General features: G+C 34.9%; 4 protein-coding genes across 6 annotated transcripts; 1 reads left to right on the top strand and 3 right to left on the bottom strand.

Moving 5' to 3' along the window:
• The first annotated feature begins 213 nt into the window (after nt 1-213).
• LOC122406407 (structural maintenance of chromosomes protein 1A-like) lies at nt 214-7,669 on the top strand. Its single transcript, XM_043411835.1, has 19 exons — nt 214-423; nt 809-920; nt 990-1,104; nt 1,178-1,356; nt 1,611-1,749; nt 1,845-2,300; nt 2,517-2,939; nt 3,143-3,354; nt 3,440-3,599; nt 3,687-3,809; nt 3,891-4,022; nt 4,243-4,308; nt 4,406-4,560; nt 4,636-4,724; nt 4,808-5,112; nt 5,316-5,744; nt 5,835-6,013; nt 6,081-6,261; nt 6,376-7,669. The coding sequence occupies exons 1-19, from the start codon at nt 315-317 to the stop codon at nt 6,457-6,459; spliced, it is 3,648 nt and encodes a 1,215-aa protein (XP_043267770.1). The 5' UTR covers nt 214-314; the 3' UTR covers nt 6,460-7,669.
• LOC122406408 (lipid droplet-regulating VLDL assembly factor AUP1-like) lies at nt 7,116-10,099 on the bottom strand. The gene is made up of 3 exons (XM_043411836.1): nt 9,842-10,099; nt 8,105-9,012; nt 7,116-7,885 (listed from the first exon to the last, which is right to left on the bottom strand). Exons 1-3 carry the CDS (start codon nt 9,880-9,882, stop codon nt 7,656-7,658), a joined length of 1,179 nt encoding a protein of 392 aa, XP_043267771.1. The 5' UTR covers nt 9,883-10,099; the 3' UTR covers nt 7,116-7,655.
• Nucleotides 10,100-10,946: 847 nt separating this feature from the next.
• Nucleotides 10,947-13,514, bottom strand: LOC122405862 (uncharacterized). 2 transcript variants are annotated; one of them, XM_043410905.1, is made up of 6 exons: nt 13,333-13,514; nt 12,925-13,173; nt 12,444-12,599; nt 12,104-12,365; nt 11,363-11,824; nt 10,947-11,266 (listed from the first exon to the last, which is right to left on the bottom strand). In XM_043410905.1, exons 2-6 carry the CDS (start codon nt 13,102-13,104, stop codon nt 11,028-11,030), a joined length of 1,299 nt encoding a protein of 432 aa, XP_043266840.1. In that variant the 5' UTR covers nt 13,105-13,173; nt 13,333-13,514; the 3' UTR covers nt 10,947-11,027. The 2 variants fall into 2 exon arrangements, with proteins under 2 accessions (XP_043266840.1, XP_043266838.1); XM_043410903.1 differs by having other exon boundaries at nt 13,282-13,513.
• Nucleotides 13,515-14,004: 490 nt separating this feature from the next.
• LOC122405864 (60S ribosomal protein L21-like) lies at nt 14,005-14,974 on the bottom strand. 2 transcript variants are annotated; one of them, XM_043410908.1, is made up of 2 exons: nt 14,836-14,974; nt 14,005-14,527 (listed from the first exon to the last, which is right to left on the bottom strand). In XM_043410908.1, exon 2 carries the CDS (start codon nt 14,511-14,513, stop codon nt 14,034-14,036), a length of 480 nt encoding a protein of 159 aa, XP_043266843.1. In that variant the 5' UTR covers nt 14,514-14,527; nt 14,836-14,974; the 3' UTR covers nt 14,005-14,033. The 2 variants fall into 2 exon arrangements, with proteins under 2 accessions (XP_043266843.1, XP_043266844.1); XM_043410909.1 differs by lacking the exon at nt 14,836-14,974 and adding an exon at nt 14,726-14,749.
• Nucleotides 14,975-15,174: the final 200 nt, after the last annotated feature.

Below are 15,174 nucleotides of genomic sequence, written 5' to 3'. Positions count from 1 at the left end.
CAATATTCTGAGAAAAGGGGGGTAATTCCCGAAAAACGGTTTGTCGATGCAACTAATAAGAATGCCCGAAATGACTGGCGACAAGTGTCGAGAATTCTGATTGGCTGATACCAGCCGTCTATAATTAGTCTTGCACATTCGAGTTTTGTTGTGAATATGTACGTCATTTTTGTTCGGTTCGCTGTTTGAAAAATTTGCGAGTAGTCAGTCAGTCTAGTGGAGCGAAATTCGTAAACAGACACTGTAACACCTGGGTGTTTACTTATTAGTTCTTATATATTTCCAACGTCGTTTTGACGTTGACAAATCACATCATGGTGATTCTCGTGCAACTGGAGTTGAATTACTTCAAAACATACGTTAGAAATCATATTTTAAAGTTTAATGGAAAATTCATCGTCGTAACGGGACCAAATGGATGTGGTATCAAAATCTTTTGTTCTATACTGTTCATGAGTGTTGATATAATATTTTTCTTCTATTTCTGGTAAAAGTAGAAAGATTGAACAAAACATAAGCAATACAAATGTAAATTGAAGATAAGAACACTGCATGGAATACAACATGAATATAATCTCAGCATGTCGGGCTGCTAAATAAAAATGAAGAATTTCTGCTATCGAGAGCAAGCTGTTCATAACCAGCTGTGAGGAATTTCACATAGTTTTCTAACAGTTACAAAGAAGTTTTGTTAAATCTTCGAAATTTTATTCTTTACAGAAAAAATAGAACTTTTCTAAAAGTATTAAAAATAATATTTAATTCTATATATTTACATTCGAATACAATAGAAATGTTAACTTTATAGGAAAATCCAATCTTCAGGATGCCATTGCTTTTGTAATGGGAGCCAAATTATCAGAGCTGCGAGTATCCAGACTAGCAGAACTTCGCCATCCGTCACAACCCCAAAGTGATAAGTAAATATTTCCAATTTTTTGCCAAATTATTATTCTTTTTTCTTGTTATAACCTTAATTTCCATTTTAGAAATCCGGGAAACAGGACGTTTGTCAAAATTATCCTGCAGTCGAATGACGGAATGGAACTTTGTTTTCAGCGTTCTGTCGTTGATTCTCAAAACAAATACTCTGTGAATGATAATGTAAGAGTCTGCAAAAGTTAATGAAACTGTTTGATTTATTTAAATGATAGAATAAAGAAACAATCTTTTTCAGGAGGTAACTTATGATGATTATGAAGAAGCACTGAAAAAATTAAACATTCATACGAGAGTTAAAAATTTCTTGATACTCCAAGATTCCATCGACTCAATTCTCATGAAAAATCCTATTGAGCGAACATTGATGTTTGAAGAGCTGAGTGGCTCTATAACAGACAAACCTAACTATGATAGGTAATATATTTGTTCATAATTCTGGGATTATTTTATCATTTAGTTCTTAATAAATTTAGAATTGCATTGATTTCTCAGCCCATGAACACAATCTATTTTCCAATGCATGAAAATATAAAAACAGCAAGTAGGGAGATAAAATTTCAATAAATATAAGAATAAAATTTTCTCTTCCGGAATGAATAAAACGTATGTTTTTAAAGAATAATTATTAAATAAAAATACTATAATACTCTCGAAACAACCAATTTCAGATTGAAAAGAACAGTGACAGAACTCACGAACGAGCATCAAATGTTGATGAACACGAAAAAGTCCATTGCTAAAAAAATAAAAGATTTACAGCTTTGCAGACGAGAAACTATAAAGTTTCAACAATTACTTGAGGAGAACGTGAGTATAACATAGTTATGCGAATTGGGCCTTTAAAAATATGAACTAATTTGAGCTCCACTGTACACTCAAATCTTTTTAATTGTTTTTCACAGCGATTTTCAAAACTCCAACTTTTTTTGTTCAATTTGCATCATACTAAACGAGATTTGGACAGTTTGCATTTGGAAGAGAGAAATTTGAAAGACACGATCAAAAAATGTGAGAGGAAAAAAGATAAGGTGGAACATGAGTTGGCGAAATTGAAGGAGGATTTTGCAGAACTTTCAGAAATATGTGAAAAAAAGGATGAAGCTTGTAAGCCAAAAGAACTCGAACTTAAAAAAATGACCGAGGCTCTCGTGGAGATCAGGGCAAGAAAAGAATATTTCCAGAAACAAGTCGACTCTAGTAAAAAAATTTACGAATCAGCAAAAAAAGCAGACGAGGCTCGAAAACAAAATATACAAGAGCTTGAAACTGCGCTGAAAGAAGTTCAGCGCGCAAAAGCCGAATATATTGAACAACATGTCAATGTGTTAGGAAGTAATAAGCAGCTTTCTGAGTCTGAGGTAAGGTGGAATCCATTTTTCCGAAGATGAATCCTACCGCGAGATTGAGTAAGGTCGGATCATTTCAAACCAAAAAGTTTATGAAAAAATAAATTTTTTGATAAAAATTTGACTCACTTTTAGTTGTTTAGGCTTAACAACATAGTTAACGGATAGTAATTTATAAACTACGAAAGAAATCTAACGTCTTCTGATACTCTGGTTAACTCTGGACAGGTTCGGGAATACGAAAGATTGAAAAATGCAGTGAGTGTTGCCTGCATGACCAATAATCACGGATTGTCCGCCCGCGAACGTGAATTGAAAAATCTCGAGGACATTTATAACTATGAAAATACGAAGCTGGTCGAGACGAAAGACACGATTAAGCGTGTCAAAATTCGAAAAGAAAATATCACGGAGCGTATTTCGAAGCTACAGAATTTCGTGGCCCAAGCAGAAGCTGATTTGGATAAAAAGCGCGCAGCGTACGAGCAGTTAACTACAAAATTCACGTTCTCGGAAGGCGAAGTAGTAAGGCTGAGGGAAGAAATTGAAAAAATAAATGAACAAATTGGTGACATGAAAGAAGACGAATTCTGCTCGTTTCGAAGGACACACGAGATTGTGAAGGAATTACAAAAAGAATTTCCAGGCGTAGTAAGTTGAACGTTATTTATTTTTGATAAATCCCTTTGTTGTCATTATTAGAAATCGCTATTGCATTTTTAATGAAATTCTACTGTTGTACGGTAAGGAAACCCATTGAATATCCGTTCAAAGGCTCCAATCCGCATGAAATCGATGATTTCCAATGTAGTTCAAACTCATACTCTCTTCATCATTCATTTTCCTTCTTCTAGTACGGATCTTTAGGTGAGCTGTGCAAACCAATTCACGAACGCTACACCGTTGCCCTGACCAAAGTACTGGGAGCAAATGTGGATGCGATAATTGTAAACGATGCGAAAACTGCTAGACAATGCATCAAATATCTCCGGGATAATAAAATTAAAGTGTTTACTTTTTTGCCGTTGAATCAACTCCGCGAATGCAACCTGTTGGATCATCTCCGGTGAGCTAATTTTCTTGCGTTCAGAATAACGGTTCAAGCCAAATTAAAACTGATAGGCTGAGTGTCCGTTTTTTTTGCATTAAAGGGATATCAATGATCCTCCGAACGTGAAACTTCTCTTCGACATCATCAAATTGTCACCGGAAATTTCCAAAGCCGTTTTTTACGCAACGGGAAATACTCTCGTTTGTGAAACTCAGCAAGACGCGTCGAAAGTCGCATTCGAAATGGCCAGAGGTCATAACGTGAGTAGCGGACAAAATCTCGATAGTAATTGTCAGTTTTCATTGAGCAAATCGTTCCATATTTTCTCCATTTTTTTTTCTTTTTAGTGTGTTTCGCTTGACGGATGCTATTATAAAAAATCGGGTCTCATATCAGGCGGCAATCACGATCTTGTCAGAAGGGCTCAACGTTGGAGCGCGCAGGAGAAACAAGACCTGAAGAATAAAAAGGTTTTCATTGAATTTTCTTTACATGGAACAGTGTAAAACAAGCTCGATTCTAAAATTATATTCAAATGACTAATTCAACAGGAAAATCTCGCTGCAAGACTCAAAGAAATTTTGAAAGAAGCTCCGAAACAATTTGAAATATCTTCGGCTGCTGCAACCATCGAAGCAATAAAAAAGTACTCGCAATTTCCTCGACAAGACTTGAGCACAGCGGTAAATGCCCCTTCTATTCCTATTTTTATTAATCTCAGAGACTCGCAATGCATTCTTCGGAACGTGAACTCCAGATAACGTGTTCGGAAACGATCTCAATTTTCTCCTTAACACAAAATGTTTCTCGTATGCGACAATGACGTTTAATTTTACACCATTTGCTTTGCTGTTGAAAAACATTTATTTTATTATTAAATTTAATGTGTGTTTATACCAACAGTACAGAGAGCTAAGTGAAGTTGAAGGCGAGTTGAAGGCTCTCGAAGCGGAAAGGGCAGTCAGAGAGGTAAGAATGTGATACAGAAAAAATGTTTCATGGTTTATTTGACGAAAATTATCATTTTTCTAAGACGTGAGCTCATTTTCGTTGCAATCTTGACCAGGAAAAAGTAGCCGGGGCTAAACGAAACGTTGATCGAACACTGGAAACATTGACCGAATTGAGATCGGACAATGAAGTCAAAGAACAAAAAATATTCGCTCAATTCTGCATAGAAATGGAAATCCCAAATATTAACGTTTACGAGAACGGCAAAAGGTATGAATAAATAATCGGAAAATCTATAAATTTTATTGTTTTTGGTATTTATTTAAACTTTCCTTTTAATCGCAGGTTGTACGATGAAAAAATAAGCGAGTTTGATCAACAGATTGACCGTATCATGAACCAATTATCGTACGAGGAGGGTCAAGATACGGGCCGTGCGTATTTTTTCCGGGGGTGTTAATCGAGTTTATTCCAGTATTCTTTGAACACCGATAATCTTATTAATTTAACGAAACAGGTAACATTGAGCGATGGAAGAGAAACTTCGAACAGAAACAAAAGGAATTGGAATCTGTGGTTGAAAGTGAGATCGATAGTAAATCCTTGGTTGACAAAGCTAGAACAGAACTTGAACGCTTGAAACTCGAACATCAGGAATCAATGACCGAATCGAACATGATGAAAGAAAACATTTCGGGAGTCAGAAACCAGTTGGCGAAGATGTCGAAAGAACTCCTAGCGCTTTCTAAGGACCTGAATAAACTTCAACAAATAATAGGCAAGAAGAAAGCAAAAATTCACACTCTTCTCACGGAGGCAAAGGTTCGTTATGAGATGAACAAATTCAAAATAAAATAAAATATCAACTTAACAAAAAATGAGGTTGATTTCACTATGGAATATTTTGTTCGCTCAGGAATTGAAAAAATTGCATGGATGTCTTTGTAGAAATAAATGAAATAGGAACCTTTTCATTTTCGTTACTTTCCTCGGTGCTCATTTAAAGATGCTCGTTAACATTATAGATAGATGGCTTCTTGGTTGTGGAAAACGATCAGACAGAAAATTCCTCGCTGAGCCAACTTTCTGGTAGTAACACTACAACCTCGGACACATCTCGGCTAGAAGCGAGTATGGCAGTTGACTATTCGAAATTGCCCGAAGATTTACAAAATTTGGAAGGGGAAGAGGTTGAGGAAACGCTACATAAATTGAAAAAAAAAGTGAACGATCAGCAAAAAGAAATAGATTGCATGAGCGATATGAATATGCCACAATCACAGCAGTTGCTTTTGCTTCAAGAGAAGCTATCGGAAACGAACGAAAAGCTCATTTTTAATCGAGAAGCATTGAATAAAACAAATGCAGAATTTGATCGTATCAAAATCAATAGACTGAACAAGTTCAATCGATTTTTCGATGACGCTTCGGAAAGAATCGATGCTATATACAAAGTAAAATGACATAAAATATTAATTGAATGATAAACACGCATAGAAGAATCAGTGCAATTGACATTCTGTTTTTTTTTCTTTTTTTTTCAGCAACTTATGAGAAATTCAGCGGCTCAAGCGTTTATCTTATCAGAAAATCCGGAGGAACCCTATCTGGCGGGAATTCAATATAATTGTATCGTCCCAGGAAAATCATTTCAATTGAACGACAACCTTTCGGGTGGCGAAAAGACAATGGCAGCTTTACCTCTTCTATTTGCCATCCAGAGGTACAAATTTTGTTGAAAATTGTAATCGCAATAAAAGAAAAAATAATAATCCACGTTTCTTCCGCAGTATAAATAATGGAGAACCACCTTTCGAAATTTTCGATGAAATCGATGCCGCGCTGGATCATTCTAACGCCATGAAAGTTGTGAATTACATGAGAAACATCAAATCGAACCAAACAATCTGCATTAGCCACAAGAACGAATTCACCGCTCAAGCTGACACCCTCATCGGTATAACTAGATGGGTTCGTACACTTGACTCATTAAATTAATATTTTTATTGCTCATCACAATAACAATTTATTTGAAAAACAGAAAGAAGCTTTTCAGAGTAAAATTAAAAAGAAATTTTTTTACAGATTATCGACGCAGAAATGCAAAGCGCAATCTTTGGATTGTCTTTGAGTTGCTATCGCGGTCACATTGGAAAATCAAAACGATAGCGAACAGGGAACTTTTAAAGAGCTTCGTTTTAGCTTTAGTTTTATGTAAAAGAGTAGTTTCTTACGTTAGACGTACGAAGCCAAAATAATCGAATTTTTTTACCGTATTTGACGACTCCAATCACCATTTTTTCCGCGAAGGAAACACCGAATTAAATATGATTCGCAATAACAATTTTTAAATCTTCAACTCGGCAAAGCTGAATATCCGATATTAACGGACAAATTAAAATCATTGAATATTTTATAGTATTTTTCTTTTACTTCATTATATTTTTCTTCAACTCCAATTTTTATACGGTTGGAGCGCCGAAATTTCCATTCTTGCGTTGGATTTGAATGATTATCCCGATCACAAAACCATAGGGGATAGCAAATCAAGAGATTTGAGCTCGGCAAAGCTGAATATCCGATATTTTTAACGTACAAATCAAAATCATTGAATATTTTATTATGTAGAACATCGTTACATTTTCCTTCACTCTCCAACTTCCATACGAATTTTCCATTTTTGCGTTAGATTTTAATCGTTATCCAGATCACAAAACTAGAAAGGATAACTGATGGAGAGATTTGAGAAACAAAACGCTTCACATTCTTTGATTCTGGAAAACCCAATTTCTCAGGTTGAAGGTACTCTAAATCAAATAATTGTATGTATTTCATTTAACTTTATTTAACGCAGATTGTAAATAATAAACAGGAATTTGATTATCGAATATATATGTATCTATATATTCAAGTATATAAGTAAATTTTTTGGCTCTTATCGAGCTAGGTTTATGGGAGCGAACACGTGACACAGTGCTCGAAAAGCTAATGAGAAAAGAATACATGATTTGACTTTGTGCTACGAGAAATCCGTAAAATAAGTGATTTTCAATGAAAATTTAATTCGAGTATTTGCTATACACTTTGAGATAATAAATTGGCACTGAAAGCTACATCAGCGAAAAGGAGTAGGTAGAGCAGGGGTTGATAAGTAACTTAATAATTGGGTTCAAGGACCGAGAATACCAGACGATATTTGATCGTAAAATCACATTGATTTCAATGAACCGAACAATATATGCAAATATACATGTGTCAATTTAAATATTCACATATATATGTACGTAATATTTTTCCTTGTATTTGGGCCTTAATTTCATTTTTTCAACGTACAGTGTGCAAAATGAAAAGAAAATAAAAACGTGTCAGCAATCAGTTATTCCGTGTTTCTTCATATATTTTTCCCTCGCAGTTGCAATCATCTTTGCCTTTCTTTCCTCAAACGAAAGATTCTCCCGTATATTTTCCTCGTTCGAAGACTGCACATTTTCCAATGTACTCGATCCACCACTGCCCGAACTTCTTTGCTCGGGTGTGTACGTGACAATTCCGTCCAGTAAATTTGCAACAGTTATGTCAACGTTGCCGGTTTTCACTGTGGAACAAAAATTCATGGTCTTTTTAAATAAACGAATTTGCAAGACGCAAAAATTTGCATAAAGTAGATAATAAATTCATCGTATTATGAATCAAGGAATTCATTGCAAAATAATTTTATGGAATGAAATTCATTCTTCGATTTGTGAAAAAATGAATATTACAAATTGAAAGAAAAACTGTAATTGTTGGCTTAAGTGATAAAACTTCTACGTACACAAGTCTCGTTGAATAACGTAGCCAGGTACAAATGGAAGAACATCTCGAACTTGTCGGACCATACTTTGCATTTCAATAGTAACGGCAGCGTGATTGGTCGATCGTCTCGGGCGTAATCTGCTCTGTGTAGTTTCGATAATATAACGCTTTTCGTATTCAAATTTGTCAGTAACGGTATAGTTGCTCGTTCTGATACCAAGAACTTCTGCAATGTCACGCTCAACTTCACGAGCCAGAACTTCATGATCGTTATTGCTTTTGACTTTTAAGTATCTCAGTGTGAATATCGTGTATGGAACGAACATGAACCAAAAAATATCAGTCCACCACGTTGACGAGACAGATGTTAGATTAGCTCCCAGAATATGTGGTCTTCGAGCTTCTAAAACCACCGGTTGTACGGATGACTCAATGCTGAAGGGCCAGGAATTGAATTTTAGAAGAGCAACACGACTGTTTGTTGCGCTGAATTCGGGCTGTATGGCTATGACATTGGAGCTTGATGCCAATATGAATTGCTGTATATTTCTGATAAGAACATCTTTGCCGCTCATATCCATTTTGTGCAGTCCCAGGGAATGACTCAGAGTGACTGGCAATTCCCATAAGCTTGGTGTAAAAGCACCTGTCGCTTTGTACAAAGCAAAATGATCCAGAGCCGAAATACTGTTTGCAATTATTATACGTGATCTTTTGTCTCTTGGTTCGGGCTCTGGATTCACGTTAACCAAGATTCCAAGGCACAAGCTAAATCCATAATGAAGGAATTGTCTAGTTGACTCTCTGTCAGGTAATAGAATACCCAAGACCCAGAGATTAAATCCGATGGCCAAACGAGCAAAAAACAATGCAAGACCCAATGGAGCATACAAAATCAAACAGAGAATCCTCCATCCGCCGGATACTCTGAAAACATTTTTCACAATTATTTTTATAATATCCCAAGTTACAAAATAATGCATGGAATTGGTACAGCCCGAGTACATTGTATTACATGCTAATACTAACAGCTTTGATCTATGAGCATGTTTTATTAATTTAATTTCCGATACATTACATCTTTTTATTGTATGTTTTTGACAATTTAATAAAATCAAATACTGGATTAACTTAGTATCATTAAAATAAATAATTGAATAAATAGGTGAATCTTTAAACATAAACACATTTATTTACTTTGCAAATGTAGACCTGAAAAATTGCAAAAATTTTTTCTAGTTTTTTGCAAGAAAAAAGGGAACTTTTAAATAAAGTTATAATTGGGAAGCAGTACTGAAGAAGCAGCAGTCCCTTCAAAGTGAAAGGACGTTTTTTTCACGAGTTTCGAAGTTGAAAGAGTAACCTACATTTTTATTTGCATTAAAAACGAAAAAAACAGCTGTTTCACTGCAAAATGTAAATTCTCAAATAAACATCGATGAAATGACATTGGTTTTGTTGAAGGTTAAGATATTTTGATGAATCCGAGATAGTTTCTAATTAGAAAAAAGAATTGTATTTTTTCTTTTTCATATATTGTAGGGTTATGTTTGGAATTTGGCAGAAGGTCATTATGATGCGATTCGAGAGCACAACCTTATTGATGCTTGCGAAAATGAATTTAATTAAAGGGAAAACACAAATGAAGGTTAAAAAGTTGCAGCTCAAAATTGCGAAATGACGATTTTCATCAGGACCTATGACAAACAACAAGGCAGAGAGAGAAAATCATTATCAATGATTTGCACTTGATTACCTGTTTGTGTCGAATATATCCTTAATATCAATCTCTGACATTTCTCACTGACAAATCACATTTAATCAAAACTGAAAAAAAACCTCCCCGAGACTCCTCTTTGCAGCAAGCACTTTTGGCAATATTTTTTTTTTACGACCGTTTACTTTTCATGCTCAACATATCTCGTCACCAACTCTCCAGTCCAGCTCGAGTACATCCCCACTACCCCCTGAATAAAAAAAAAATCCTTTCGAATGTTTTTTTTCCTGCACTTGGCGCCTCATGCAAAGCTCACAAACGATTGGCTCGCCTTCTCAGCTGGTTTTATCATCACCACCCGAGCTCCTCTCTCCTCTCTGCCCTAATTCGACAAGATATAAAATAATAGTACATCACCAATTATTCATCTTTGATTACGACTTCGATACTTGAAATATCGTTTGACCATTTTTTCTGCCTGTAAAATCTTTATCGTCTTATCGTGTCACGTGATATAGATTCACCAGAGAAAAATAACATATCCTGAAATTAAATTCGAGCCATTCCATCATATTGTATTGTTCACATACTTCATTCGAAAAAATACTACGAATTCGTATCAAGGTACGGAGGGTGTGGAAATAAAAATTATAATTATTAGAACATCGTTGTGAGAGTGTGGAATTTTTGAAACTGCAACACAATCAAAACACTCTATCAGACACCTTCACCAGCCTCACCAGCAGACCAATCTTAAACAAGTAACCGACCAATCAACTCCAACATTCCTTAAGGTAATCCTGTTCGTGGTAGCTAGTCATATTAATAACTGAATTCAAAACTCTTATACCTATCTCAATTATTGACACTCAGAGCAGTTTTTCATCAACGAATTCATCTCTGTTAAAAATTGATTACAATATATTTGTACGTAAAAACTGAAACAATAATTGTTTGAATGAGACTCGTGTAATATTTACAATGAACGATCTCTACCGGAAAATTTTTCATCAAAAGTCAAACTCTATGTCTCTAGTAGAGTTATTCATTGGTGGAGATTGACCCTACATTCGGAGGGAAAAGTTTTGGAGATGAGGAATGATAGTTGATCGGTTGGTTGAGATAACTTTTTTAATCAAGACCATTTTTCTGTCGAAATATTGATATATTTATTATTTTATAATAAATCGTATTGCTAAATTTATGTGGTAAACTACTGTTCGAGTCACAGAGATTGAACTCGGATCAGTTTGTCAATGGCATCGGGGAATTCAGTCGAATATTCCTTAGCTACATCCATTAGACTTTGAATGACGGATTCCTCGCACAATTGAAGCATTTCCAAAATATCGTGTTCCTGACATTCGTGTAGGTTTACAAGCCAATATTTTTCCAAATATTTAGCAAGATCTTTTGTTTCTTCTAATTCAATGAATCCATCCATTTTTGAATCTTCCTTGATAGCTGGAAAAGACAAAAATATTAAAAAATATGTCTAGCTTGTATAAATACGAAGAAAATTGTAGAATATTACAATTTTTGCTATAATTTTATTTTTACCATGACGAAGTTGATGCATTATCGTAACAACAACAGAAGTTATTTTCGAATCCGTGTAATTTTTATTTCGTCGAAACCAAGAAGTCATAACGACGCAATCATGTATGCAAAGTGCGAGTCGCTCATCCAGGGGCAACAAATTACTCGGATTTACGTATGGTTGCAATATTTTCAAAAGGACTTGCATTATATTTACGACTTTATCATCGTCCAATTCTCTCGAGAATATTTCTATCTGCGATTGCATTATATTGGAAAATATAGTGAGCCAATTCTCGATGAATTTCAAATCGAGACGCGAATGTGTCATATCTTTTTTGGGGATAAACTGCATAAAAGATTCTATCAGAGCTGGTACGAGTTGATTTATTTTCGTGAGTTCCATGAGCAAACATCCCTTTTCAGCCGTTTCAATATTCGAAATTGCGTTGAGCAAGTCTACAGCTGCACTCAAAAGATTTTCTGGAAAATAAAGAACGTGATTAGTATTCAAAAGAATATATCATAATCCCAACCTGGTTATAATACTTCGAATCGTTTCAAGACGAATCTCTTTGAACAAGAATGACTATGATTCTGAAATGATTTTTACATTTTTACCAGCACATTTTTCAAGGTGTCTTTCTTTTTTTTCTGGAGAGCATAAAGAATATTAAAATGTTTCAAATCTGTCAAGCTCACGATTCGAATAATTTGAATATCACTCAACTAAGAACTGAATCAATTTTAAAGATGTTTCACCATTTGTTGAACTTTGGAGAATGAAGCAAAGACCATCGCCAAGAAATTGACAATCTAACAAGCGCCTGAGCCACTTTGTTTCTGGATTTTCCTGTATATTCCAAACGACGCTTTGTAGCAATCGAAGAATTTGTAATAGTGTCTCGATGTCATTGGTTGAGAGGAGACCCAACATTATCAACGTTAAATTATCAGAATTTGCCACTGTTTCGAGTATTGCTGGTTGACAACACATGTTGCCAATAATACCGATAATTATTTCCTAGCATGACGAAAAAAAAGTTATAAAATCAACAAGCTAAATCAAAGACATTACGCTACATCCATCTTTTGCCTGTACCGTCAAACGTGGTTCCTTAGATATTTCTAAGGTAAATTCAGCAATTTTCAAAAAATCGTTATCCTTGAGAAAAAATACAACATCTTTTTCAGCAGTCATGTCCCATAGTGTGCAGAGATCGCTTTCAAGACTCCCTGACCACTCATTCTCGTAAACCTGCAATAAAATATCATGGTTTTGATGATTCTACATTTAGTAAAAGATTCTGCTAAATGACTACAAAAAAAATAAAAGTTTTATATTTTTCACAGGGTAGAGTTGCAAATATTCTTCAATGATTCTAATAAGTAAAGTAGGAAACTAGAAAAAAATTAAAAAGTCAAAAAATATTTCTCATGATACTTCCAATCAATGTGTCCATGAGAGAATTATTTTTCAACTGATTAAAAATTGATGAAAAATTATTGTATCAAAGATACTTCAGGTTTACAAAGGTTCAGGAATTAAGCGCTAATTGCAATAATACAAATTGTGACAAAACCTTGGACAGTGCGATGAGAGTTTTTAAAATCCATTTTCCACTATACACTGTGTCACCGATAGTGTCACCTTTCATGGCATCGAGATCAGCCTTGTCCAAATCGATAGAATCCACATTGTTGGATTCATTTATAGTGTCGCTGTGTCCACTGTCGTCAACTTCGATGTCACCAGTATCCATTTTTATTTTTTAGAGTCAATAAAGCCTTCTTTCATGTTTCAATGACAGAGAAAAATCCTGAATTGCAAACTAGAAATAACAAAAGAGTTTTATTCATAAAATTTCTATGAATATATCAGAACTACAATAAAAAGTTATGTATTTTCAGAGATTGTTTTGTTGGAAATTTTATATTACGTTGAAATTGGTTTGTTTACGAAATTTCAACATATTCTCCGTTGCTCGCACCAATATTACATTTTCGGTGATTATTTTTCCCATGAGTTCTGAATTAACTCAAAAATTGAAGTAGAAAAAACATTCACGTATATATTTCTGTTGACAAAGACAAATAATTAACCGGTAAACATAACCTCTATGGAATCCAGTATTGGGGATTTTGGCCGTTAGAACATGTATGGTTACAAGCCTGAACTATACAAGCCCCCTATAAGCGCATTGAGCTGGATGCTTCATGGAGCTTCACAAATATTACATCAAAAACAAACTCTCCACCACCACGGCCGACCTCATTTTCGTAATTCTTTGAAAATGCTGCACCATTTTCATTTTTAATGATTATCAAGTTCTCGAATCAAACTCGAAGACTTGTATGATAAAAAAGAAAAATATAAAGCAATTTCTGTTCAAATTTTGATTAGTTTCATTTTCCAATTTTGTTCTACAAGAGTAGTCTGCACAGTTTGGTTGCAGTATTTCTGAAAATGAGCTATAATCGAGTTTTAATAAATCCTTTGTAGTTGGTAGTCCATCAGCTTTGAATCATTTAAGGAAATATCAAAAAAAAAATATTTTCAACGAGATAACACAAGCCATCCCTAATTAGATTGTAATGCTATGTTCAAATATAGGGTTCATTCGTTTTGTTTTTGTTTGAGAAATAAAAAGACAAAACAGAAATTATAGAATATAATGTTTATTGATTCCACTTAAGCGATGAATTCATAGGGGATTGGCGCAAGAAGCGTGGGTGCTTCACGTCCTGAGACAATATGAGCCTCGCTCGGTTGTGCTGGTTGCCTTTTGAGTTGGACTCTAATGTTCTTTTCCTTGGCTTCTTTTCGGAGCCTCTCATTCTCCTTCACTCGTTTGATGAAATCTTCGCGGCACTTGGAATGAGTCAAATGTTCTATTCGGATGTTGATTCGTTTTGCGATGATTCTTCCCCTGACTCGTTTATTGACAATGACTCCAAGAGCATGTGGAGTTACGTTGAAAACACGGCCAGTTTTTCCATGGTAAACCTTATAGGGCATTCCTTTTTGGACTGCCCCGTTGCCCTTGATATCGACAATATCGCCGACTTTGTACACTTTCATGTACGTCGATAATGGTATCGTGCCATGTTTTCGGAACTTCCGTGAAAACAGGTCTCTGGTTCCTCTACGGTAACCCTTTGAGTTGGTCATTTTGGTGACTCAACCTGGAATTTCATAAAAAAGATTATATTTGTGAATTTTCAATTTGCTGCTTCAAATTTAAAATAGACGATGCACCAAGGAGCAAAGGTTCATGATCGAAAGTGAGGTTATGACTTCGAAAAATGCACGTGGTGAAAGGCCTCGATGTACGGGACAATATTTCTCGTGATTATAATAACTGATAAGGAAAATTTTAGTACCGGAATAAAGCTCAAAGAATGGGTTATTTGAAGAGTTTCAAATTTACTATGTGTACAATTTTCATATGTACGTCAAAATAATTTAATTGTGGAAAAAAATATGTGAATACCTTGAGTCGAATATCGCCGTGAAAAAAGAACTAGCGTCAGCTCTGCGACTACCGACTTGCACATTTCAGTTCTACCACACCATACGACGATATATTCCCAACGAAGAATCAAAAATAACTAGCAGGGGTCTTTGAACCATACAGCGGGAAAGTTGAATTTTTGTTCGAGTACCTTTTACGGTTGATTTTTTAAGATTACACGTCCGTATGCATTTTTCATTGTAAGATTGCCAGTTATCGAAATAGGCGTTTGCATTTTTATCAAATTCATGTTATTTTCTGATTCAATGGTGATAAGGCATACGGAAAAGAACGAATGAAACATTTTTATCAGTCGAT

The sequence above is a fragment of the Venturia canescens genome, chromosome 2 (assembly GCF_019457755.1).
Source record: "Venturia canescens isolate UGA chromosome 2, ASM1945775v1, whole genome shotgun sequence".
NCBI lineage: Eukaryota > Metazoa > Arthropoda > Insecta > Hymenoptera > Ichneumonidae > Venturia > Venturia canescens.
This window is presented reverse-complemented; position numbering and strand designations above follow the sequence as displayed.

Excerpts from the sequence above, each read along its gene's own strand:
- LOC122406407 (XM_043411835.1), top strand. The coding sequence starts at position 315 with ATGGTGATTCTCGTGCAACTGGAGTTGAATTACTTCAAAACATACGTT. Across the intron at positions 3,600-3,686 it reads AAATGGCCAGAGGTCATAAC|TGTGTTTCGCTTGACGGATG; the intron begins GTGAGTAGCGGA and ends TTTTCTTTTTAG. Across the intron at positions 6,262-6,375 it reads TCATCGGTATAACTAGATGG|ATTATCGACGCAGAAATGCA; the intron begins GTTCGTACACTT and ends ATTTTTTTACAG.
- LOC122406408 (XM_043411836.1), bottom strand. The coding sequence starts at position 9,882 with ATGTCAGAGATTGATATTAAGGATATATTCGACACAAACAG. Across the intron at positions 9,013-9,841 it reads GATATATTCGACACAAACAG|AGTATCCGGCGGATGGAGGA; the intron begins GTAATCAAGTGC and ends AAATGTTTTCAG. Across the intron at positions 7,886-8,104 it reads CGTTATTCAACGAGACTTGT|TGAAAACCGGCAACGTTGAC; the intron begins GTACGTAGAAGT and ends TTTGTTCCACAG.
- LOC122405862 (XM_043410905.1), bottom strand. The coding sequence starts at position 13,104 with ATGGATACTGGTGACATCGAAGTTGACGACAGTGGACACAGCGACACT. Across the intron at positions 12,366-12,443 it reads CTAAGGAACCACGTTTGACG|GAAATAATTATCGGTATTAT; the intron begins GTACAGGCAAAA and ends TCGTCATGCTAG. Across the intron at positions 11,267-11,362 it reads AATGCATCAACTTCGTCATG|CTATCAAGGAAGATTCAAAA; the intron begins GTAAAAATAAAA and ends TGTCTTTTCCAG.
- LOC122405864 (XM_043410908.1), bottom strand. The coding sequence starts at position 14,513 with ATGACCAACTCAAAGGGTTACCGTAGAGGAACCAGAGACCTGTTTTCA.